Source organism: Barbus barbus, assembly GCF_936440315.1.
Source record: "Barbus barbus genome assembly, chromosome: 40".
NCBI lineage: Eukaryota > Metazoa > Chordata > Actinopteri > Cypriniformes > Cyprinidae > Barbus > Barbus barbus.
Genome location: NC_136718.1, coordinates 26,584,888 through 26,612,475, shown reverse-complemented (window position 1 = coordinate 26,612,475; position 27,588 = coordinate 26,584,888). Strand labels below are relative to the sequence as shown.

Here is a 27,588-nt window from a genome sequence, read left to right as displayed (position 1 = left end):
AAACTGAGAAAGAATGTAACGCATTTGTAAATGTTGAAATTAACATTAATAAATGCTGCAGAAGTATTGTTCATTCTTAGTTCACATTTGTCACGAATCCGGTCTGTGGCCTTCCGCCCGATAGCCACCAGAGGTCGCCTTTCTGTCATATTGACTCTCAGGACACACAGCACACTGGACTGCATTTCCCATCGTCCGTTGCACTGACGACACACACACAGCTGATCGCACTAATCTATCTCACAATAATGATCACACACTCTCACCTTGGACTTTCTCTCCCTGATGCCGAGTATAGTACTGTGTATAGCACTAGTGTTAGTTACCTAACCGGGCCATTCTGTGTTTTCTGTTTAGTTCCAGTATTGTTCTGTGTTTATAACTCTCCTAGTTTTAGCTGCGATACGGAACCCACTTAGTTGTCTTAGTCTTGCCTTTCTTTGTGTGTTTTCAAGTGTTTTGATTCTTGTCCGTGTATCCTGGATTAACCCTTGCCTTGCCCTGTTGGAGATTGTTCGCCAATCGTTGACCCACGCTTTCCCTAGGATTACTCTGTGTCTTGCCCTTGCCATACCTGTTTGCTGTTGATTGACCCTGCCTGTGTGTTTGACCATAAGCCATAAGCCTTGCATATGGATCTGCATTAACTACACGTCAACTAATAAAAATTATTGTGAAGTGTTACCATTTATATAAATGTATATGTATACAATAAAGCCACAATACCAACTAGCACTAGGAGGTTTCTGGTGCTTGGTAGGTCACAATATAATGTAAATCTGGCCCCGTACATGATACTGATTTTGTTGCCAAATTGGTTTGGAACAGTTGTTGATTAAACAATTAAACTGAATTAAACTTCTCTCAGTGATCAATAAAACTGTCAGTCAAGCAGACAGACAGGATTGACTTGGTATGATGTCATTTCAATATAAAAATGATTTTTTTTTTTACATAGCTTGGATGTAGTAAACTACTTTTGCCATGTTGCTGTAGCTTAGCTCACTACATTTTCCAAGAAGCTTGCCCAACACTGTTTCTGGAGAACAAGAAATATTACCCAGAATTAAGTTGTTTCTTACAGGATATTGCTGTGGTCATGAAAAAAAAAAGGATTTTACTGTCAGAATATGGCCATTTTTTTACAGCAGTTTTTTACAGTGTACTTTCTCAAGAACAACAAATATTACCCAGAATGCATTGTTTTTACAGGATTTTGCTGTTGTCATGAAAAAAACAGGATTTTACTTTACTTTCAGAATATGGCTGTTTTTACAGCAATTTTTTTTACAGTGTACGTACAGTTTCCTTGGAAGCAGAAGAGGGTCCAAAGATGACACTCTCAGTCTTTTTAGTATTAAGAAGAAAATTGCATTGTCGAAAATGTCTTGGAATCTCATCCTTCAGTCTTTGAAACAAAACAAATTCGCCCTGTGGGTTCAAATAAGAGTCCTTGGAGCAAAAGCAAAACCAAAAAAAATATATAGACTAGGTTAATACTAGAGCCATTGAACTCTTTTCTCTTCGTGTTTTATTTGGTAGACAGTCCCTATCTTCATGGTTTCATTTAGTTTTCTAAAGGACGTCCAGAACAGCTGAGGGAGGGACATTAACCCAGGGCCATAGTCCTGCATAAATACCAGACCATAAATATAAAACTCCCATTTAGATCTTCTAGCTTTCACTTTTTATGCTTTTGTGATTTCTCAATCCAGATTTGATAATACTAAGGCATGGACACCAGGTGAGTTGACAATGCCAATTTAATATCTGCAGGCAGGCATGGGGACTTAATAAATATTCTGTTTGATTTTGTAATGAACTTTGCCGGCAAAATATATCAAATAAAAAGAAAAGCATTCAGCCTGATTGAAGTAACGTTACAGATGTTAATCGCACCATGTAACGCCATCATCCTCAGATGAATTTAAGATGTTCAGCTTTCTCTAATATCTAGAGGAGTTAATTATTTATCTATTTCAACATATAGTCTGTATATAACTGGCTTAAATTATTACCTTAATATTTTTCTTGTGGCCCACAAAGTGAAACAAATGAGAAGAAATGCTTAACATAGAAGGTCTGTCAAGTAATTTTTTTTTAAAATGCTACTTTTAATTTAAATGCTAAAGATAAAATAAGTAAAAATAGACAATTAACAAAACAGAGGCTCTCACTCACTTTCCCTAGTTGATTTCCCTCCAATGAAATAATGTCAGCCATTTGATATGATGTACTTTATTTTCTCCAACTTTCATTTAAAGGGCCAGTAGTAAAATATAATAGGGTGGACAATATTCTGAGGGACAAGCTAAAAAACTTAATTTTATTTTATTTTTAAATAAATGTAATACTTATAATATATATATATATTAGAGAAAACAATTACTGATATTGCCTAGCAAACAATGTACCAAAAAAAAAAAATCTTTGTTTTTGAGGTTTCAAAATGTATTAAAACTGTTTAGAATAAAAACGAGGATACACACAGTGGAATCAGTCGTGTATAGCACAGTGCTCATTCAGCAAATGCACAGCTAAACAGATGTGTTTCGAGTCTGAATTTGAATGTGGCTACTGTTGAAGCACATCTGATCTCTTCTGGAAAGCAGGTTACAACTATGTGTGGCATAATCGATAAACAGCCAAAAGCTTGGGTTTATGTCCCCACCAATGTCAAAAGCAAACATGCCCTTGAGTAATACTACTTTAAAATCAATCCTAAATGTAACTGGAAGCCAATGTAAAGACCTGAGGACTGCTGTGATAGCCTATAGGCTTCTCAGATTTTCTAATTCTACTCTGAATAAATCTTTTGCATATAAATAAATATTAATTTCATAAGACTGTTCATCAGAACACAAAAATGTGTTTATTTTCACTGCAATAGGCATAGATTTGACAGAGGTTTTCCTGGGATTTGATGCTTTTCATCTGATGTCTGAAGTCCTGACTGGAGTTTGGAGTTTGTTTATCAAGTTTTTCCTCCCTCAGACTCATCTCTCCCTTCTACTTCTCTGTGAAAAAAAAAAAAAAAAAATCTGATGTCCATCTACAGGAGCCAATAATATTTTAGTCAAAATAAGATCATCATATTATTTAGAAACATACTTTAGTTTTGTCCAGTGTTTGAAGTGGAAATACAGAACTGCCGGTACTCCCAATGTGCAAGGAAAACCGCGTTTGGGTGCTGGGGGAAATTGAGAGGGCACAGGGCAGCATGTGAGAAGTGCCGGCGGCCCGGAACGCCAGAAAAATTCATGGTGCGCTGGGTTAAAGTATAAAAGTGGTGCTAAGGCGTACAGGTGCGTACCAGCCCACGTTCGAGCACTGGGTGTCTTAATTTTTTCATAGCCCACCTCAACTGCATGCTAACACTTCTGTGTGAAAGGATGCACGACGTGTGCATTGCAGTTGCAGTTAAATAAACAGACTTCTGCGTGCATGGGCCAGTTTGTCTTCGGTTAAACTGAGTTGCTTTTACAAGCCTTGATTCGGTTGTTGCATATAGATTAATTTCTTTATTTCGGGATTGCCATCATCTAAATGAATACACTGACATATAAAGAAAATTAGAACTCAAACTTGAGATTTTACTGGGGCACAGCAGATTTTTACTGGGGCACGTGTAAATGGGGTCTAGCGACGCCCATGATCTGGGGACACAAAAGGCATCGGATCCCAGGAATGACCCAGGTTGGTTTTGAAAGTCAATGCTTGAAATAAAGATGCAATTAATTTTCATTGATGACTGAAGAACTAATAAATTTAATTATAGGACTATAAATCATTGTATAAATTAACAGAATATTATTCAGCATGTTGGAGGTGTCATATTACAAAATGTATTACCTCCTTTTAGAATCAAAACTTTTTGTAATCTTCCATATCTGGTAGTTATTGTGTGGTAGAAGTAATATTGACAGAGAAATGTATAGATCTGTGTCAGAAAAAATGCATCAAACTAATTCAATGGAGCAGTGGAGTTGTGGGTTTGTGGTATAACGCCTAAACAAAATTGCATAGGAACCTCAAATTTGTTTTATCAACTTCTATATTCTATTATATAAATTAAAACTAGTACAGCGCATTTTCTTTACAGTAAATTTAAACTTCTGTAACTTTTTTATCCTTTTTTTTTTAAATGATTTCACTGCTGCAATAATTTGCTCATTGTCTTCTTTAAAGGTGCACTGTGTAATATTTAGGATGATCTATAGACAGAAATGCAATATATTATACATAACTACGTTTTCAGAGGAATATAAAGACCTTACTTAATGAACTGTTATGTTTTTATTACCTTAGATTGAGCAATTTCTATCTACATACACCGCGGGTCCCCTCACATGGAAGTCGCCGCCATGTTTCTACAGTAGCCCTTAACAGACAAACTGTGCGTGTTTCGTCACTCGTGTTTCGTTTTGTTGTTCTTGCGAAAAAACACTGACACAAGGATGAACACGTAGCAGTAATATTCGCAATAACATCGGTTTATTGAATGATTAAGTAAATATAATTCCTTAATTTACCTTTGTAAAGAAACCTCTATGCTCTCTGCGGTCTCAGACTACAACATCGTAGCCCTGTATCGACCACCGTAGCTTCTCTAAAGGGAGGGGTGAGCGGGATTAAGCCGTTGGTTGCAATTCGCAACCTCAACCGCTAGATGCCACTAAAATCTACACACTGCACCTTTAAAAACAGACCAACCCCAGGTCTGTATTCAAAAGCGTTCATGAATTGAACGCTCGTAGACCTTGAATTTCGCAGGTTGTTCCCCAGAATCTGCGCCTTCCCCAGATGGTACCGAGACATTTCGTAAAAAGTTGTCGGGTGCTTTGGCACAGACACTACGTACAGATAAATTTTGTCCGGATACTGGGGTAAACAAACGAAATGGCGCTGTGGAGAAAGTTGGAGCAGCATGTGACTCGGTTCATCTATTCATGCCATGTCACTCAAACGCTGTTATCAAACAACAGAGATAAAGACTATTTCAGACTGTTAACCATGCCAAAGTACTCTGGGACCCAAAGGTTAAACCTAAAGGTGTATTTGGGGGACACCTAAATATAAGAAGCGCTGTATCGAAATCTGAACAACTTGAACAGTTGCTAACACATTCCAACCTTGACTTTTTGTGTCTTTCTGAGACTTGGCTAAAATCCACCATTTCAAATAGTGCTGTCTATATTCCAGGCTACAACATCTACAGGCGTGACCGTGGTCATGGCAAAGAGGGCGGAGTAATGATTTATGTCAAGGACAGTTTTCAATGTGTACATATGGAATCAGTGGGAGATGTTTTGGAATGTGTGGGGATAAAAAATTAGGCTGTCTCCGGAAATGTCATTTGCTGTTCTTGTTTTGTATAGGCCTCCGACATCAAATAATGTATTTTTTGATCACCTAAGTAATGTGATGCGAAAGAAATAATTCTCATGGGGGATTTTAATATAAATTGGATTGATAAAAATGGTAGAAAAAAACTAAGGGAGATTACTCAGATTCAATTTTACACAAATGATTGAAAAAGCAACTCAGATTATCAAAACATCTCAAACGCTCATTGATTTAGTCTTTACTAACAAAGCTGACCGTATCGGTGAAGTTTATAATTTAATAACAGGTCTCCCTGGTCATAATTTAACATTAGTTGCAAGGAAACTGTCAAAAGCGCATTACCGAAACTTAAATAAGGTTGATACTAATGAATCTGTACTTTATATCCCCAGGAAAGATATTGAGAGGTTTGATAATGAAATAAGAAAGATAAATTGGTTTGAAATGGTAAATGATAAAGACAGTAATGCAGCTTCTAGTGAGCTGATAAAGATGTTTCAACAGCTTGTCTTTAAACATTCTAAAGGAACAAAGGTAAAGCCTAAAGGCAAAATCCCTCTACCTTAGTTAAATGATAATCTATGGAAATTGATGAGAACTCGAGATTCAGTATTAAAAAAGTCCTATAAAACGGGACTTACAACTGATCGCTTGATCTATAATGAACTTCGAAATAAAGTCGCTCAACAGCTAAGACAAGCAAAAGCAATATTTTTTTAAATATAATTAAACAACCAAAGGGTAATTCTAAACAACTTTGGCAAACTATAGACAAATTAACTGGAAAGATGCAAACTAAGAGTGGAATAATAGAGTTGAAAATAGATGAGGAAAAAAATAGGGATGGTCTAACAGTCTCAAATTATTCTAATAATTATTTTATTGATTCAGTGAATCAAATTATCCAACATGCTTCTGGATTGCATTATCCTTGCTCATCACCGCAGCCCTCCACATATGATTATGAGTTTTTATGTTTTGAACACATTGATTATTCTAAAACAGATAAAATAATAAAATCTTTATCTAACTCAAAAGCTAAGGATTTCTGGGGACTTGACAGCTCTCTCATTAAAAAACATGGGATTTTAACACCAGCTATTACATATATTGTGAATAAATCTATTGATGAGAGTATTTTCCCCAGTGTCTTTAAAACAGCAGTTATAACCCCAATCTATAAATCTGGAAGCAAACATGAAGTAAGTAACTACAGGCCTATTAGTATATTACCTGTAGTATCTAAAATTCTTGAGAAAGCCATCATAGAGCAGCTAACTGATCACTTAGATTGTAATAATTTGTTGCATTCCATGCAGTTCGGGTTTAGTCGTAACCACTCCACTGACGCAGCTTGTTGCTATCTGATAGAAAACATAAAGGCTAACTTGGACAGAGGGGGCCCGGTGGGTGCTGTGGACTTTTTGGACTTGAGAAAAGCCTTCGACACGGTAAACCACCGTGTCCTTCTGTCTAAGCTCTCTAAGTATAATCTATCCATAGAGACATTGCATTGGATACAGTCGTATCTTTCAAATCGGATGCAATGTGTGAGGGTAAATAATGCATTGTCCTCTCTGAAGCCCGGCACAACTGGGGTCCCGCAAGGATCAATCCTGGAACCATTGTTGTTCAGTATTTACATCAATGATCTTCCGGCTGTGTGCAAGGGCATAGACATCATCATGTACGCAGATGATGTCGTCATCTACGTACATGGGAGCAAGTAGCCCTTAAATTGTCCTCAGCCATGGACAAAATAAGTAATTGGCTTAAATCTTCTTGCTTAACATTAAATATTGAAAAAACTGTTGGAATTTATTTTGCTAAGTCTAAAAAGGTTAAAGATACGTCTAACATCTATGTTAATGGACAAAAAATTAACATTGTGACAGAGATAAAATATTTAGGTGTCCATTTGGACCAAACCCTGAGTTTTAAAAAACATATTAAAAGAATGTGCAACTGTATTAAATACAATATTTCCACCTTTAGACATATTAGGAATAGTTTGACAACTGATGCATCTTTCATGTATTTTAATGCCATGATTTCTTCGCACATCACTTATTGTTTGTCCTGTTGGTCTCAGGCCAACTAGACCACACTTAAACCGCTCAGATCGGTTTATAATCAGGCGTTAAAGGTGCTTGACAGAAAAGCCCCTAGCTATCATCACTGCAATATTCTCAGTAAATATAAAATATTAAGTTTTGACTCTTTAATTCGATATACAAATCTAAGAACCGTTTTCAAAATTATTAATAACATTGCTCCACCCTCAATGAAAAAATCATAAAACTTTATTCTGAACAAACGAGCCGAACATCCCGCTCCACTGCTCACAGAAACTGTGCTGTCCCGAAAAGATTCTCTGCCTTTGCACAGACAGCCTTTTCATTTAAAACCATTAAACAATGGAATCAACTTCCAGACAGTCTAAAGTTGTCTGTAGATTTGAATAATTTCTCTCGAAATTTAAAGAAATATATCCTTGATAATCAGCTGTGTCAGCATCACTACACTTAAAGTTTATAAATGTAATATTGAAGTAAATGTTTTTTGACTATGTTGTACATATTTTAGGTTGTGATGGTTTTTTGATTAGTTTTTCATTTAAATATTTGATTAGTTTTAAAGGATCACTGTTCAATTAGTATTGCATGTATTTGATAGTGCTATTGACAGTTATTTGTAATGTAATGTTTTAATATTATGTGCACCTGCCCGGGGACAGCAGATGGACATTAGCATTTGCTAACTCTGGTACAAAGCATCTTTTCATAAGATTGATGTATTTTGTACATTGTCCCTGACAAATAAACTAATAAAATAAATAAAATAAATTATAACAATTTCAGTTTGAATAGTGCACTTTCACTATGTTAAAAAAAGGGGAGGGTGACACTTAAGAGGTTAAAAGGGCAAACCTAAAGCCCTGGGTCCAAAATCGCCTACTTCCATATATAAGTAGTATTAACATAAAATTAATGTTAAATTTGATTGAAAGCGGTTGAAAATTGGATTAATTGTTTACATGTGTGTGTGATGCCATGTGGTGTCACATTGTTACATGTTGTGGGATGTGTGTGTAATGATGTCTGGTGTGATGTATTCGCTTAACGTTTCAGCGCACTAGGGGGCGCTCAAGATCACTCCCGTTTGTATGTTATGTTACCAATGAAGAAAAGAGTTTTGTTCAGAGTTCTCAGTAAATAAGTGAGTTGACACCGCAATCGTCTCATCGTATTATTTATGTTATATAAAAGCTAAATATATAACATATTGGCGACGAGGATTGTCTTTCCGAACGCCTGAGTGTGAAGTGAAGCACCGACTACTGAAAACATTTGTTTTGTGAATTTGAATTTGTGGAACAACACCCGACGAAATGGCTGTGTTTATCGGTCACATGGATCCCTTTGATGAGTCAGTCGAACAGTGGGCTATCTACATAGAAAGGTTTGAACAATTTGTTTCTGCAAATGACATTTCAGAAGAGAAACAAGGCGCAGTGTTGTTGAGTGTAATGGGCTCATCTACACAGACTGCTGCGGACTTCAATCACCCTGGAGAAGCCGGGTGCGAAAGCATACAATGATATTGTGACTGTTTTGAAAGATAATTTTTCTCCGAAACCGATCGTGATTGCAGAAAGATGTAGGTTTCATAACCGCAGTCAGCATGAGACAGAGACAGTAGCACAGTATGTCGCAGTCCTGAAAACAGTGAACACTGAGTGAACACTGCGAATTTGGGATGCATTTGCAAGATGCGTTGCACAATCGTTTTGTGTGCGGACTGAAAATGGTGTCCATACAGAAACGGCTACTCACGGAAGCAGCGCTCACATTCCAAAAGGCGGTAGAGATTGCAGTGTCTATGGAAACGGCCGCAAGAGAATTTCAGCAGTTAAGTGGCTCTTTGAAAGTGAATGCACTGTCCTTGCAAGAGAAAGGGGGAAACAAGTGCTACCGTTGTGGAAGAACGAACCACAATGAGAGAGATTGCTATTTCAAAGACCAACAGTGCCACAACTGTGGTAAAAAAGGCCACATTTCCAGAGTGTGCAGAATTAAAGGGAAACACACGATGGATAATGTAAAGTCAAAGTGGAGGAAAAATGTCCAATGGAAAAAGAAAGTGCATCAGATGGATGTGAAAGATTCATCAAGCGATGACACTATGGATACAGAGCTTGCACTTCATGTGATGACTAAGAAAGAAGAATTGTCACACATTTGTCTTAAACCAAAAGTAGAGGGAAAAATCTTGGAAATGGAATTAGACACAGGAGCTGCTGTTTCCCTAATTTCAAGAGAACTTTACAATGCACAATTAGCACATAAACCACTGTGCACAACTGATGTGATCCTGAAAACATATACAGGAGAAGTGGTGTCTCCAGTAGGGGTCATCGAAGTTAAAGTGAAATTGAACAAACAAAAATCGAAATTACCACTTTATGTTGTGGAAGAAAGCGCCCCACCTCTATTCGGCAGAGAGTGGCTCAAGAAAATCAGGCTGAGCTGGCGTGATATTAAGAGTGTGAACAAAGATGCACTTGAGACAGTGCTATCAAAACACAAAAATGTTTTCAGGAAAGTATTGGGCTTGTTAAAAGGCATCGAAGCCACAGTGTCACTCAAGCCACAGTCCCAGCCATGATTTTGCCAAGCGCGCAATGTCCCCTATGCTTTAAAGGCAAAAGTTGAGGCTGAGATAAATCGACTATTGGAGCTGGGGGTCATCTCCCCTGTGACATGCAGCGATTGGGCCACACCGATTGTGCCAGTTGTAAAAAAGAATAGGGATGTGAGGATTTGTGGAGATTTTAAGGTAACAGTGAATCCTGCCCTTTGTGTTGAGCGTTACCCAATCCCACGAATAGAGGATTTATTCGCATCATTAGAAGGGGGCCAGAGCTTCACTAAATTAAATCTTTCAAATGCATACCTACAAGTTCCTGTGACAGAAAGCTCACGTAAGTGCCTCACTATCACCACATCAAAGGGTCTGTTCTGTTACAGTCGGTTACCTTTTGGGATTGCATCGGCTCCAGCAATTTTCCAAAGGGCAATGGATCAGATTTTACAAGGCCTAGACGATATATTAGTGACTGGGTCAGATGATGAGCAACATCTCAAAAATGTGGACGCAGTCCTCAGTTGTCTGGATGAATTTGGGCTATGTGTCCGGCGTGAGAAGTGTGAGTTCTTTAAAGACTCACTGGAGTACTTGGGGCATATCATTGATGCTCAGGGTCTTCATGAGTCACCTGAAAAGGTCAGGGCAATCATGATGCACCTGCACCAAAGAACATCACACAACTTCGTTCATTTCTGGGACTGTTAAATTATTACAGTCGATTTATCCCTAATCTGGCGTCAGTGTTAGCCCCTCTCAATGCTCTTCTGTGCAAAGGAAAACAGTGGCTTTGGTCTCAGGAATGTGAAGATGCATTCGATAAAACAAAAAACTTGTTACTGTCACAGAGTGTGTTGACACACTACAACCCACAGTTACCAATCAGACTGGCCTGTGACGCATCACCATACGGTGTTGGTGCGGTCATCTCGCACATCCTCCCGGATGGACAGGAAAAACCAATTGCCTTTGCCTCAAGAACAGTAAGTAAAGCAGAGCAAAATTATGCTCAAATCGAAAGAGAGGCACTTAGTATTATTTTTGGAGTACGGAAATTTTACCAATATCTGTACGGGCGGAAGTTTACATTGTTTACAGATCACCGTCAGTTGACAACCATCTTCAGTCCAACAAAGCCATTCCATCCATGGCTGCAGCTCGGTTGCAACGCTGGGCATTGCTGTGTGCAGCCTATGATTACGATATCCAGTACAGGGACGGTGCACACCACTGCAATGCGGATGGGTTATCACGATTACCGTTGCCAACCGCACCTCAAGTTAGGCTGGACACGGTGGAGTTACTTCAAGTAAAACAGCTGGATGCTGTACCAGTACTGTGTGCAGATGTCTGTAAAGAGAGAAGGGCTGACCCCATTCTGTCACAAGTAATGGAGATGGTGGCAACTGGGCGTTTTCTAAATGTCACGGATGCAAATAATATGCTTGCCCCATATATGAACAGGAAGGATGAATTGACTACGCAGCAAGGTTGCCTCATGTGAGGTTGGAGGGTGGTCATTCCCCCTAAGCTGAGATCCAGGGTACTGGCAGAACTCCATACTGGACATCCAGGTGTTGTAAGGATGAAGGCGGTTGCACGTAGTTGTGTCTGGTGGCCCGGAATTGACATTCAAGTGGAACAGTTGGCGAAAACCTGTCAGACATGCCAGCAGACACAAAAAGCCCCTGTACCCTCACCCTTACACCCGAGGAAATGGCCAGAGTCACCATGGCAATGCAGACACGTGGATTTTGCAGGTCCATTTGAAGGACACATGTATCTGGTAGTAGTAGATGCTCACTCCAAATGGCCTGAGGTGTGTGTGATGGATTCAACTGCATCTGCTAAGACCATTCATGTGCTGAGGACACTGTTTGGTCGTTATGGACTCCCAGAAGTTCTGGTTAGTGATAACGGACCTCAGTTCACCTCCGAGGAGTTCCAGATATTTCTCAAGGCCAATGGAGGGACACAAACACGTTCTGCAGCTTTTCACCCAGCTACGAATGGCTTGGCGGAACATATTGGATTGGATTCAATTTATTGTCATTGCACATGTAGGTACAAGGCAACGAAATGCAATAAAGAAGAGAATACAGCACAACATGAGGAAAGAGAGGAGAAAAAAATAGTCCTCACACTACGCTCCTGAACGAGAGTGCAGTGTGAGAACAGACAAAAACCTCAGCATAGAGCACAGTCAACACAGGAACATAACTTGCATAGAAAATCCAATTCAGACGAAACAGCCATCCGGCCTGCAGCCATTACAGCGCGAACACAGACCCGTTATCAACTGACGGGATGAAGCGACGAAGGCGTGGGATGGGGGTAGGGAGGTGGATGACAATCTGTATATATGAGCGTATGAGTGTGTGTATGTGTAAGTTCGTGTGAGTTCGTATGCCTTGAAATCCGTTGCGCCAGTACTCCAAACCAGTTGTCTCAGTTCGCAGGTTGTGGTGCGACATAGCAATTGCCATGGAAACGACCTTGGCCAGAGCCCAAGCACCCGACAATAACAAGGTGTTTGATGGGGGAGGGAAGAAAGAGCGTCTCCCTGCAGTATTCACAGGAGAGTTGATACCAGAGCGGCCTTGCCAAGCCGTTCTGTTTTGGGAAGCCGGAAAGAGATAAGATTGTTTTGACTTTGGGCGAACAGCTGTCTTCTGGTTTCACAGCTATTCTCATTGTCCATTCTGATCTCCTTGTCCATCAATTTTCCTTTCCAAAGCCGAGAGCTTAGCCGTGATCGAATCCATATTGCGGTTAATCGTCTCTGTTTCAGAGGCGACCGCTCTGCCAACAGCCTCAATCATGACGGGCAGCCTTGAGAGGTTTTGGATAGCCAGTCCCGTCTCCTTAATTTTCCGATAGTTTAGGGCAACACCTAATCCAAACAGCAGAAGCCCAGTTATCATGGTTCCGATTAAGAAGATGTCTTCAATGTCCTCCACGGAGAAAGCCGCCAGACACACGACCCGCCATCTCTCCCATGCGTCCATCGTGTAGCCAGCAGCAAACGTCCCAGCAGGACATTCCGTTTCTCCAGATCCCGATCTTCTAGTCGAGAAGATGGTGTCAATTGCGTTAAGAGACCAGTTGATCAGATCCATAATTTCGGTTTTGTAAATAGTGCAGCGAGAGTCTCTTAAGAAGGACAAGACAATACGAGAGAGCAAGCAGGGAAGTTCAGGATAGGGAGGGTAGAAAAATGCGACCGCCTTCGAACAGAGCCAAACGAGAAACATGGTTCAGACAGTAAAGCGGGCTTTATGTTGTTCAAAAGGATCAACTTCCATTCAACAACGGTTGGACACCTTTCTACTGGTGTACCGAAACACCCCGCACGCCACCACAAAGGAGTCACCTGCTATGTTGTTTCTACATTGTAGATTGCGGTCCCGCTTTGATCTGTTGAAGCCAAATGTTGCCTCTGTGGTCTAACAAGCTCAAGGCAAACTGTGCCAGTGACGTCAAGTTCATGCGAAAGAAAGAACATTTGCAGTGGGGGACAAGGTATTAGTTTGTGATTATCAGTGAGGAAAGAAGTGGATGCCTGGTGTGGTGTCTGTAAAGACAGGCCCAGTATCATACACTGTCGATGTGGGACTTTCAGTTCACTGGAGGCGTCATGCTGATCAGATTTTGGCACATCAGGATGATTGCGACAATGGAGATGAGGTTGGTCCAGAGACCATTGAAGTCCCTGAGGGGAATCTGACAGATTGGTGTGAACATCCAATCTCAGGAGAGACATTACATCCTAGTCTTGATCAAATTCCAACAGGATTAGCACAATTGAAAGATTCAGCCACTTGGGATAATGAGGTGGTGTTACACACTCCACACAAAGAGACTAAGCGCTATCCTGAACGTACCATCAAGCCTCCAGTACGGTTTAGCCCTTAAGGCTTATCTTGGTGGCATAAACTAATTTCGTTGTTTGCATGTTAACAGTCATGGTGCTGAGTTTAATTTAAAAGAAAGAGATCCATCTTTGTCTATGTTAAGTTTATGTAACATTGTTACCGAAATGATTACAACAACACTAAGTGGGGAGGAAAATGTGATGTATTCGCTTAATGTTTCAGCGCACTAGGGGGCGCTCAAGATCACTGCCGTGTGTATGTTATGTTATCAATGAAGAAAAGAGTTTTGTTCTCAGTAAATAAGTGAGTTGACACCACAATCGTCTCAGTGTATTATTTATGTTATATAAAAGCTAAATATATAACATCCAGAAAAAAAAGATCCAAAATATATAATACATTACTAGTGCTTTAAGTCGTCACCTTTATTTATATAGCGCTTTTAACAATACAGGTTGTATCAAAGCAACAGTATTAAAAAGGACAATAGTGTGCCAATAATGCAGTATTGTAAACAATCAATTTTCAGTTAAAGGCAGTTCATCATTGAGTTCAGTGATGTCATCATCCAGCTCAGTTCAGTTCAAATGGTATATGATGTCACTGGAAATTAAGTGTCCTCACCTAAGCAAGCCAGAGGCGACAGCGGCAAGGAACCAAAAGTCCATAGGTGACAGAAAAGGAGAATAAAACCTTGGGAGAAACCAGGCTCAGTCGGGGGGGGGGGGGGGGGGGGGGGGTGTTCCATGTTGCAGCAGAGTCAGATTGCAGAGACTCATCAGGTTCCTGTGGTCTTGCACCGATGGCTGTCTAGGTGACGGACGAGTTCCTTACTGATGATCCATCTCTGGGGCTCATCTAGGTGTCCTGGTCTCCGCTGATGTTCAGGGCTGTAGAGGTCATCTCTGGGTGATGATCCACCATCTGGACTGGATACGGACTGGATCTGGGTGGCTATGGTCACCTCGGAATAAGAAAGAAGCAGACTGATATTAGCGTAGATGCCATTCTTCTAACTTGAGGTTTTACAGCGAAACTGAAGTAAAGTGCAAAAGTACACATTTGTGTATCATTTTGTTTATGTGAATGTCATTCTACACATTTGTAACTATTAATCTGCAACTTTGATTTGTCTGTGTGTGCAAATCGAAAGATTCTGCTTTTCAGATCAGAGCTGTGAGGGTAAATTTCAACTTACAAATACGAATGTTAATATGACAAGTTCTCACATTCAGATCAACAAGCTCTCGAGTTTTGCTACTGATCTACCTTCATATCCCAACGTCACCAATAAAGTGGTTTCTGATTGGTTGGATCTCCTTACCACTCTGAGTGACGCCGTTTTATCTACTACAGTACATACGAAAGTAAGCATACATGACGCTAATGGTGTTTTCAGCCTAAACATGAACATCACCAGAGCTGCTCTAAGAGAAAACCTAATTAAACATTTCCTAGTTTTATTTGAGAAAAAAAACACTCTGAAACTCAAAGGTCCGCTACAACCCATCAAAATAAAGGTTTGATTAAACTTGAAGTTATGACAGAAATATATTAGCATTGTACAATGTACTTAAAGGTTATAATAACAATAATACTATTCTTTATAATAATTAATTTATTTAAACATTAAAGAATATCATGTTTGTTCACGTACTTCTTGCACATTCCTGCTTATATTATTATTAAGTCTACAGTATACTGTCCTGCACATTTATTTTATTGCACATTTTATCTTATATTTTATTTTTTACTTCATTTTTTTTCATATCTAGGCTATATTTATATATATTCTCTTGTGTTTGTGTTACATATAATTGCAGTCCATGGAGCGGACCTGACTTACATTTCACTGCTGATTATATTCTGTACAATTGTGTATGTGACGAATAAAAATCTTGAATGTTTGTTTTAACTCAGTATACCTCTGTTGTGCAGCACTTTGCCAAAAATAAGTTGTTAAATTTTCATTTGATAACAATTTAAAACATTAATTAAAATGATAAATTGTGATATAGATATACATAAGGCTTATAGCTTTATTTTTTATTGTTTTTAATTTATTTGTTTATTTATTTATTCAGAAGGGAGACTTCAATACTTTCATTAAAATGGTTTCAAGTTTGTTGCAATAAAGGATTTGTTCACTCAAATAACTTGTTCTTATTCTTTTAAGAGTCATTGTAAGCTGATAAGAACTATTGTTAAATATAAACCGTAAAATTGTGATATTTTCTGAGACGATTATCATACTGTGAAAATCTTATACCGTTACAACCCTATGGAAGTGATCATGTTAAGGAAGCGGCTATTTGCATGTTAAAATAACAGGATTTTCTGCAATTTTATAATAGTTATTGCAAATAGAGGCAATTATCTCCACCTCAGTATTGTAGTACATAAAACAATATGCAATAATAATGCATTGAGTGTAAATTATAGTCATAATTAGAATTATTAAATGGATGCTATCTTATTTAATAAACTCTCCCTACACCTACCCTAACCGATACTTTATTTTCAACTTTATTTTGAAAATAAATGCCTTTCTGATATATGAGATTTGAAAAGGCCGAAAAAAAGTGTTCACCAAAAGGCAGTTTACGGCATGCGCTTTACCAAATCTGTTACTTACCAGGCGTCTTTTGTAGTGTTAACAATCCCAATCACACGTTGGGGGGTGGAGTTAGTGTAAATAGCCTTTGCTAACAAGGTGGGCTATTTGCACTTAGTATAAATAGACACTCCGTAATGTTAATGTGTTGGTCTCCTTGTGCCCTAGCTTAGCTAATGTTAAAAACCTCTGCATTTTTGCATTTTTATGTGGTTCCAGATCAGTCCTGTGCAAAATACTCCTGATGGTCGTATCCAGATCATTCTCCACATCAAGTGCGGTGCCAGCCTTTAGTTCATATGACAGTCTCTTCGGAACCAGGTACATCATTTCAGTGTGTTCCATCCCAGGTATTATTTAATAGACGTGATCAAACTGGTAATAAAAAAGACTAACACTTAAAAGAGGAAGAAGAAACCCTCCTTGTTGGTTAATCAACTGTCACTTTCTTTTGACTCCGACTTTCTTATCAGCAACGAATTTGATTTCAGTTATTCTTCTTTTCAGCTTCTGGTATTGCTAATGTGTGAGTGGGATATTATGGGAAACATTAAGAGCTAAATTCACACAAACATAAAATTAACTCTAAAACAACAGGTCGTTGCTTTTAATAACTTTAAAGTGAGTGGTTTCTTAAAAGCCTTGCAGACAATTTTTTTTTCTTTTCCCAAATCAGTAAACAGAGTCACTGTCTTTTTTTTCTGGAGGTATACAAGAGGATCAGGGCTCGCAAAATTTTCAAATCCCTGGTAGCCCTTCGGGCAGGTACTCTTCAGATTTTGGTAGCCCGAAAATACATTTAACCAGCCCAAAAAAGACCCTTTATTAATATAGAAAACTAGATTGGTATTTGTGTATTGGAAAAACTCCTATGAATATGAAAGGAATTTTATTTCACTATTTACAGGGTATCTGCAACATTTTTAAAAATAAATTTAAGGCCATCATTTATTACCCATTGTAAGAGCTGCACAACTAAAGTGAATACAGTATGAGTGGGGTTGACAATGCCCATAAAATTACATGATTTACAGTTCAGTACAGTTTACAATACAGTTCAGAATTTTAGATTTTTAATCAGAAAATAATGGCTATCATGGAAGTACAGAAATATAGTTTTAGGATGTGGTTCGTCTGTCTTTGTATACTTCACCAAAGCCCCCATATTAGTTCTATAGAAGACCACTATTTTAACATTCAACATGCGTTTAAACCGGTCAATGTCATTAAACGCTATCAGTATATCCGGCTGACTTCTGCATGACGAGGCTACAGACTCTACCTCTGTGTGCGGTTTGTGAGGGTTTAGAAAATGTGCCAAGCAGATTGCAAAACAAAGATTGTTTGAAAAGTTCATGAGGGAAAACAGATTAAGCCAAAATTGGGACCAAATTTTACCAGCCCTTTTGCTCACTCTGGATAAGTACAGTTCTTGGAGAGTGGGGAGGGTTGTACCAATGATTCGCTCAGCAGTCCGGACTACCCTCCGTAGTCTTCTGAGTTCAGATTTGGTAGCTGAGCTGAACCAGACAGTTATTGAGGTGCAGAGGATGGATTCAATGATGGCAGAGTAGAACTGTTTCAGTAAGTCCTGTGGCAGGTTGAACTTCTTCAGCTGGTGAAGAAAGTACAACCTCTGCTGGGCCTTCCTGACAATGGAGTCAATGTGAATATCCCACTTCAGGTCCTGAGAGATGGTGGTGCCCAGGAATCTGAATGACTCCACTGCAGTCACGGTGCTGTTCATGATGGTGAGTGGGGGGAGAGCAGGGGGGTTTCTCCTGAAGTCCACAATCATCTCCACAGTTTTGAGCGTGTTAAGCTCCAGGTTGTTGAGACTGCACCAGACAGCCAGCTCCTTAACCTCCTGTCTGTAAGCAGACTCATCACCGTCCTGGATCCATCCTAATGTTAATTTTAGCGTTAATATAGTTCTAACAAAATTATAGCTATATAATCGTTACGATCTCTGCGATTCCACGCGGAACATAAGCCTACAAACTGAAAAACTTGTGAAATCCAAAATTTGTGAAATTCTCAGAACAAAAAGTTTCTGAGAATATTCAATATCTGAAGAGTTCCAATGGAAAAGCCTCTAAAAGCCATCTTAGTCAAAAATGAGATGACAATACTGAGTAATTGCTCTCCAAACATTGTATTTGTTCATCAAGTACTTTCGCGTAAAATTAGCTAAATCCCAGCCTCTATGAAAGGCACGTTTACAAATAATAACTTTAATGTCCTAATTGAACTGTGGCCTAATCCTGGTTTAGTCTAAGGCCTGTCTGTGAAACCAGGCCTATGTTACTGTAATGCGGAGTCAGAAGCGGTCGGATCCATTTGCAATGTTTAATAAGATCAGAGTCAAACAGGCAGAGGTCATACAACGGCGTCAGGAATATCACAGGAATCAGAATCGTAAACAATACCAGGCGGAGATCAGGGCAGGCGGCAGGCTGGATACAACAGGTCAAGAGCAGAGGTAGTAAGGCAGGCGGCAGAGAATCACAAAGGTAACAGCAGTCCGGGGTCATACACAAAATAACAACCAGGGTAAACGCTCAGAAATGTCAGGCAGGCTAAACAAGACTTTGCAATGTACAGAGGTGTGAGTGTGGCTTAAGTAGGGGAGATAATAAGGATCACCTGGCAGTGATTAGTCCTAGGTACGGGGCAGATGGGAAATGGAGTTCGTGAACTGGTTAATACTCGGGTGAGGGCGCCCTCTGGTGGCGATCAGAGAGAGCCACAGAGGCCTGGCTAGGGACAGTTACAATTGTAAACTTAAACTGTGAACCTTTAAAGCAGGGTCTAAAAATATATATGCTCAGTTTATAAAAGCTTACATTTTTTACATTTAATAACTAAAGAATCCTAGAATCCTGTAAGCACTTTATTTTCCTCTTTACTCATACTGCTCAAAAAGTGGTTCAATAATACTGAATGTTACAGGGACTGATAAATGCAAATGCAGATCCCACTGTGAATTCTACGAGTAAGTATACAGTATATGTTTTCCACCTCATTCAAGATAAAAAAAAAAAACACTGTATCGCCAGATTCCCGCCAATACACAGCCCTAGTAAAAAAGAAGATTGAGAACAAAGTTTCACGTGCAACACACAGATGTTGACCCAAGCAGTATGGTTTAATAATGACCTGGGAGCATTACCGTCTTTTTAAACACCCCACGTTCGGGGTCAAAGTAGGTATCCCATGATGCCATGGGAGCCGAGCAATGGTCGAATTCATAAGTTAATCAAATAAAAATAGCAGAAAACATTAAGATGTCTGGTTTTCAAATTTAAGTACTGATAAATTAATTTCTCGTGACTCAGTTATGTTAAAATTCGCTCATTATAAACATATTACATCAATACTAGTCGCCTTCACCTATGAGGAATAAAGTATAATGAATACATTACACTTTATTTCAAGGTGTCTTTGTTACAGTGTAATTATACATTGAAGTACTAAGTAATATTAATTAATTACATGTACTTACTATATGGTTAGGGTAAGGATTAAGGTTTGGCTTAGGGTTACTTACATGTAATTATGGATAATTAATTGTTATTATAATAGTAAGTACATGTAACATAACAAGAACACCTTAAAATAAAATGTTACTTGAATACATTACAATAAATTTATGTATATTGTTGTTTTGTTCTGCGGCACAGGGCACAGTTACAGGAGCGTCTGACGGAGTATGTCCAGGACACTCTCAGTTACATTGAGACCGTAAGAGACTTCTGTAACCAGGAACAGGAATGGACCTCTGAGAGAGAGGCAGAGCTTAAGAAGATGAGAGACATCAGTGAAAATCAGCAGGAGAAGGAGCTCGGCGACATCCTCACACATACTTTAGAGGGTCTGAAGAAACTTGAGCCGTTCCTGGATGCGGTGGAGAAGCTAGCAGTGACCTCAACCCATGTCTTCAGTAAACAGATCTTCCGTCTGTGTGGAGAGAACCCTGAAGGAGTGAAGCCAGTCATCGAAGATGCCAGAATAGATGCTCGTCGCCTCATCCACTTTAAAAGAAATCCAACAACCTTCTTCAAGCCTCTACTCGATAATGTGAATGTACTGATCTTTCAGCTAAACAACTATAAACTCAACACAGAGCAACTTTGTGACAGAATGAGAAGGTGAGTTCTGATATTCCTGTTAAAAGAAATCGTTTGCTGAAAAGTTACAATTCTGCCATGATTTAATCGCCTTCACGTCATTTTGGTCCGAATATTCGAATATTTTGGTCCGAATATTCGAATATTTGCTGAAAAGTTATAATTCTGCCATGATTTAATCGCCTTCACGTCATTTTGGTCAGAATATTCGATTTCTACACGTGGGCGGGAATTAAATGTCCCTTTCTGCTGATTGGTCAGCCGAAGATCAAACCTTGCCGTCATCAGTTCTTCCACAGTTTCGCGAGGCAGAATAATAGTCCTCCACTGCTGCATCTTCTTGATGTGTTTCTACGAAGACTGAGAGTTTTTGGGGTTCAGCAGAAAGTAATGTATCTATTTTACCAGGCTGTAATTGGAAGTGTATTGCATTACGGTTACACTGTTTGGTTTGGAAACAAAACAGTTCAATCTAAAGCCAAACTGGCACGTCTGGTAAAGACGGCAATGGGAATAATAGGAAAAGGGGAATATCAAACTTTGGAATCATCTTATGAGCAGTCTGTCCTTCAGGAGGTCACCAAGATATTATCTGATCCTTCACATAGTTTATACCCTGAGTATGAGTTGTTGCCTTCTGGCAGACGATATAGGCTGCCTATGTGCAGATATATTCGTTTTAAGAAGTCCTTTGTACCCATGTCAATTAGACTTTTAAATATGTAATTTATGTAACCCTTGCTGGTTATGATTCTTACTGCAGTTTGGAATGGGGGTTTTAATGTAATCATGAAATGTAATGTTGATCAGTGTATGTGTATGTGGGCTCCAGGGTCCAAGACAAATTTCCCCATTGGGGACAATAAAGTGTATTGTATTGTATTGTATTGTATTTATTGCAACTACATTTAATCTTTTTCTCATCAAATAACCAGACAAATTAATAGCTCAATACAATCCGTTCCGGGGCAGGGTGTAGACAGCGCTTTCTTCTGTGTAGATATAAATTCTATGATTTGCATCAGCTGGGCATGTATGATATGACAGCTGTCATAGCCTACCCTGGTCGCCCAGTAAACTAGTTTAATTAATTAAGTAATTAATGAACAGAAATTTTTGCACATAATTTATCAATGGGACATGCGACTATTATACAATGCTACCAAGAAATAATGTGTTAGCATACTATAGCCTATATAGGCTAGCTCACATTATTATATTTCTGCTTCAACGTAGGTAACAGTGAGAGGTGGTTTCAGACAATGTGTTATTAAAGTGTGATATTCTGCGCCGCATTCATTCGGACTTTTATTCTGCCTGAGAGAATTTAAAGCCTGTACTGAAGGCGGAGCGATTTGGCCAATCAGATGAAAGGGGCGTTTCAGCGCCGCCCACGTGTGCGAATGAAATATCAAAGCTATAAACCGATTTGTGAAGCGCAAACGAAACATGAGAAATCAAGCCACACTTTCGTTTTCCGTTTATTCTAAAATCTGTTATTTAGAAGAAAAAAAAAATTCTTGCAGAATAGAAAAACATAGTTTTAAGTATATATCTGAATAAGGCAAAACATGATAAATGAAAAAGATCCGTTTTTTCGTTTTCCGTTTTTTGCTTTGAAAACTGATATGGAATGGATGGAAGATACCCTGATTGTGTACGTTGCGTTCATTCATTTTTTGATTTAATATTGAAAACAGAAACATGAGAAAACGGCACCATTTTCATTTTTTGTTTTTCAAAAAAAAATTTGTTTTGCATGAAAAGAGAAGAATTTGCCTTAATTTTTCATTTTTACATTCAGGGGTAGAAAATGGATAAACAGCTTGAATGTTTGATTTCCATGTGCGGGCAGGAATTCAGTGCCCCTTTTCACTGATTGGTCAAGCAAAAATGAAACCGTGCCGTCATCATGTCGTCTTCAGTTCTGTGCAACAGAATAAGAGTCCTCTGCTGTTAAGGCGTTTATTGTAACTCCTGCATTTCGTCTCTCTCATCAAACAACCAGACTAACAAATGGACAGGGCTTACTTCTGTGTAGGCATAGACTGTCTATTTACTTGCCGTATTAGGTGCTTATTGCAGAAATATGTATGTACCTCGGATCTGCAGCCACATTACCCTTTTGGTCTATTTCTTTGGCGCACCGCACATTTTATTTAGCTGTTCAGTTATCAGAATATGTGTGGTAAAGCTGTGTGACGCACTGGACAACATGGGGTGAATGCATTTACATTATAGTGAAGCACAGACCAGTATTGATTTTAGTGTGAATACACAGCAGTAATAACTTTTATTTTAGACAGTACAGTTTCATTAATAATGAGTAGTATACATTGATTAAACTTCAAGAATTTGTGCTAAATTGAAGATTTTCCCTTAATATATTTGTATTTTTATTTGTATGCCCTCTATCTCTCTTTTTTCTGCCAAATTTTTCTATGTATTAATCCGTTTTTTGTTTGTTTGTTTTTATTATTATTGAAAGGTACTTTGTTTTTTTGTATATACTGTTCTTTTCTGTTTGTTTTCCATTAAACTGTATTCTTTATTATTTTTGCAATTAAAAAAATAAATAAAAAAAATATAGTAAATAAAGTATACATTGATTTCATTTGAGACGCAAAACAGTGCTTTATTTGACTTAAAACACAGGCGTTTCATTCTTGAATGAATCCGAGTCTTTGAATGAATGCTTTGCTCCTGAACAAATCACAATTTTGAACGAATCGGTTGAATTGATGACTGTATGACTCACTCATCAACACAATGACTTGCCGCCACCTACTGGTGATGTAACCTTCATAATTCATGTATCCAACTGTTTCATTTTGTCACTCATTTCATATTTCTGTAGGCTATTCAGAATGATTTTGTTTAAAACATTAATCTCATTCTGTAATGCAATTGCTGTGTTAATGCATTTACTGCCGACTGAGCAGCATTAATTGTGTAAATACATCTAAATTCAACTTAAGATGCAGTTTCTGTGCCACAGTGCAAAGATGGCTTTGGCTGGTACTGATTTAATTAGTAACACCTATAATGTCATATTTTTCAAATATTGACTAAATTCAGGAATTTAATATTAAAGGTGACACATATTTTATAAAGTTAGAAAAATGTTCTTTTCTATAAAAATAGCATGTATTATATACATGTGTAACATGCCGTCGGATAATGACAGTATCATATAAACTTCTCTATGAAAAAAAAAAACTCGAAATAATAATCAAAACGGTAAGATAGCTTTATATTCACACTAAAACCGATACTGGTCTGCGCTTCACTATAATGTATATCTCACACAGCTTTGCCACACAGATTTTGATAACTGGATCAAAGAAATAGACCAAAAGGGTAATGTGGCTGCAGATCTGAGGTACATACATATTGCTTCAATAAGCACCTAATATTTCCCATTTAGGATATATTCCTACACAGAAGTACTCCCTGCCTAGGTGCTGCCCCAGTATGGTTCGTGTCAGGCCATTTGTTAGTCTGGTTGTTTGATGAGAGAGACGAAATGCAGGAGTTACAATAAACGCCTTAACAGCAGAGGACTCTTATTCTGTTGCACAGAACTGAAGACGACATGATGACGGCACGGTTTCATTTTTGCTTGACCAATCAGTGAAAAGGGGCACTGAATTCCTGCCCGCACATGGAAATCAAACATTCAAGCTGTTTATCCATGTTCTACCCCTGAATGTAAAAATGAAAAATTAAGGCAAATTCTTCTCTTTTCATGTTTTTGAAAAACAAAAAATGTAAATGGTGCCGTTTTCTCATGTTTCTGTTTTCAATATTAAATCAAAAAATGAATGAACACGGACCCTTATGAAATCTGTTATTTTATTTTATTGTTTTCATTTATTTATTTTATTTTTTAAATTACATTTTTAATTTTAAACAATAATAACAGCAACAATAACTTTGATAATAATAACAGTAATAATAATAATAATAATAATAATAATAAAGGTTGTGGGTTCAATTCCCAGGAAACACACATACTGATAAAAAAAAAAAAAATGTATAGCCTGAATGCACTGTAAGTCACTTTGGATAAAAGTGTCTGATAAATGCATAAATGTAATGCATATTGCTTTTTGGGGGTTTTTTTTGCAATGAAAAGACTGGACCGGCTTTTTTAAAATATTGAGGGGTGAATTCACATGCTATTTCAGTGCAAGAGCCTGCATTATTTTCACAAACCAGTCACAATCAATCTTAACTCTTTTTCCACCAAACAGAATTTTCCGGGTTTCCGTGTTCTCACTGTTATACCGGGCGCTATTTCACATCTTGTGAATGAGTCTAGATAGAACGTCCCGATCAAAAACACAGGCAAGGAAGATGCAGAAACGAGCAATCTCGTATGCAAGCATATGTATATGAAAAATAATGCAATCATCAAAAATAAACAGCATATAAATGAAAACTGCCTAATGTTACCAAGTAAAATGTTGATCCAGGAAGTTGTTAAAGGACTGTGAAATCTTTGGGAGCGCTGATGGAAGCCACCTTCTGCATCCATGCTTTGATCGTTGTACTGAATATGATTCAGATAGTATTTGAAAAAAACATGATTTTCTCAGCTCTCAATTTTTTTATTTTTTATTAAACATACCTACACTCAAGTGTTGATTAAAGACTTTGTTTGTGTCATTCAGATTTTTATTATTATTATTATTATTTTAATTTAAGTAGAGGCTCTCTTCTTTATTTCGATGTATTGCATGTTCAGATATCCATACAACAAAGTATTCTGAGGGCCATGGATTTTTTGTAAAATGCTGGCGGTGGCTGGCAAGTTATTAGTTTTTTGTTTTTTTTAAACGCTGGCGGGGAAAGAGTTAAGCATGTGCCAAATGCACTGGAAAAGCACTGTCCTTTGTATGAGTAAACATGCATATTTAAATGGAGTTGTTCAGTTTAGCAATATTAAGTCAAGATTTGCACCAGATTTGATGTCAATGCATCAGATGGCGCAAAGGGTCTAAAGGTACCATTGTCACATTATGTGAGGGAAGGCGCAGCACAAAGACAAAAGTTCAAAGATGAAATCTTTAATGTGATTCAAACAGGTATATCCACATCAGGTAAATCCATAGGAAGGATAGGAATACACGTACACATAGACAAGATCGGCCGACAAACAGTTAACTGAATGCAACTTATAAAGGGTAGATAAGGAGACAGACAGGTGATACAGATCAACAAATAATGACTCAACAAGGACAGGAACAGGAACAACCATATATGGGCACATGAGGGAGAAACCAACACAAACAGTCCAGGGGTGTGACAACTATACTGAGTGAACACAAATTTCTTGAGAGCTATGAAGAAGTGTAAGATTTTACAACTTAAATTTCGGTCTGTTTCTTTAAAACAGCATTAAATCACTTTTTTACTGAATACCATAATTAATTAACATTCTTAAATTGTTCTCTTCGTGTTTTCTCAACAGATCAGTTTTGAATGGAGACATCTATAAGTAAGTATACTGTATATGTTTCTCACATCATTAAAGATTGAGATGATAAAAAAAAAAACGGCGACAAGTCTTTGTTAATTACACTGAAATTCTGTACAGATGTAAATCGGGTCAACCTTTAGTGTGCCTCATTTGGAACACAAGAAAGAACAACAAGAATCAAATGCTTGATCATTTGAACCAGCTGTATGAAATCAGGTAAGACCTCAAGCTCAGACAATTTTAAATCAAGTGGTGGATTGTGAACTATATGACTGACTCTGTCTTCTTTCTCCAGGACGAACGAGCACACTCGGCTGGCGTTCCTCTTTCAGGAAAAAAATGCTCAGAAATTCATTAAAGTGTTCAATCAAAGACGCTCTAACATGTGGCAGCTCCTGAAAGATCTGGAGGACACGGCAGTTCATCTGGACAGAATGAAGAAGGGAGCCAGTATATCCACTGTGGCTGGTAGTTCAGTGGGGATTGTAGGGGGTGTCTTGTCTTTGCTTGGAATTGTTCTTGTCCCTGTCACTGCAGGGACATCACTGGGTCTTACTGTGGCAGGGGCCACTCTGGGGGGTCTTAGTGCAGTAGATGGTCTTGTAACAGATAGTACTGAAATAGCACTCAACAGTCAGTATGAGCACGATGCAAAAAGCTATATGAAGAGTTACATGGATGATACGATAGAGATTGAAGACTGCTTGAAAGAAGCTATCAACAATGAAGGACCTTTAGTGAAGCCTAGTTCAGCTGATGCTGGGAAAATTACACACTTAACTAGAGAAGCGCTTAGAACGACTGTGAATGTGTTTGAAGGATTTGCAGCTATTACATTGGATAAATCTGAAAGAGGAATTCAAGCAGTAATGGTGGACTTAGAAACGGTCCACCTGTCTAGTACACAGCAGCTGGCAAAAGCGAAAATGTTGAAGACCGTAAGCGCTGTTAGACGTATAAGTGGCGTTTTGAATTTTCTCTGTATTGGTCTAGATGGCTATTCTATTTACATAGAAAGTCAAAGTCTTGCAAAAGGGAGCGAGAGCAAGGTCTCTAAAATCATCCGCTCCAGGGTAACTCTGTGGAGATCTGAGCTGGAGGCCTGGGAAAAAATGTACAATTCCTTATCCATAGGAAAAGAGACAATTAATGAGACCCAGGATGCTTTGGAGAAACCATTTCTTCCTTAGATATAGAAATGTGCATGAAATGATGTTTATTAAAATGTTTCCATAATTGTTTTTATTGTTGAAGGATTAAATCAAGCACAGCACATTACCCATGTTTCTGCATGTAAAATACTGAATTAACAGGGTTATCAGATAAATTGAAAAGATTACTATTAATATTAAGACTGAAAATGATTGATACATTCATGTGTTGCATTCCTTCATAAATATGAACTAATAACATACTATAATATGTTAATGATCACATGTAGTGGTATTAGGGATGGTTCGATACCATAATTTTGGCTTCGGTACGATACCA

The 27,588-nt window shown here is 38.3% G+C and overlaps 2 protein-coding genes across 2 annotated transcripts in view; one reads left to right on the top strand and one right to left on the bottom strand.

Moving 5' to 3' along the window:
- The window catches only part of LOC306859227 (coiled-coil domain-containing protein 171-like), a 472,225-nt gene that overhangs the window by 286,620 nt on the left and 158,017 nt on the right, over positions 1-27,588 (bottom strand). The gene's annotated exons all lie outside the window — the stretch shown is intronic.
- LOC306859253 (uncharacterized protein) lies at positions 1,628-27,375 on the top strand. The gene is made up of 6 exons (XM_079400195.1): positions 1,628-1,744; positions 16,702-16,803; positions 20,166-20,633; positions 26,089-26,115; positions 26,215-26,313; positions 26,393-27,375. The coding sequence occupies exons 1-6, from the start codon at positions 1,734-1,736 to the stop codon at positions 27,285-27,287; spliced, it is 1,602 nt and encodes a 533-aa protein (XP_079256321.1). The 5' UTR covers positions 1,628-1,733; the 3' UTR covers positions 27,288-27,375.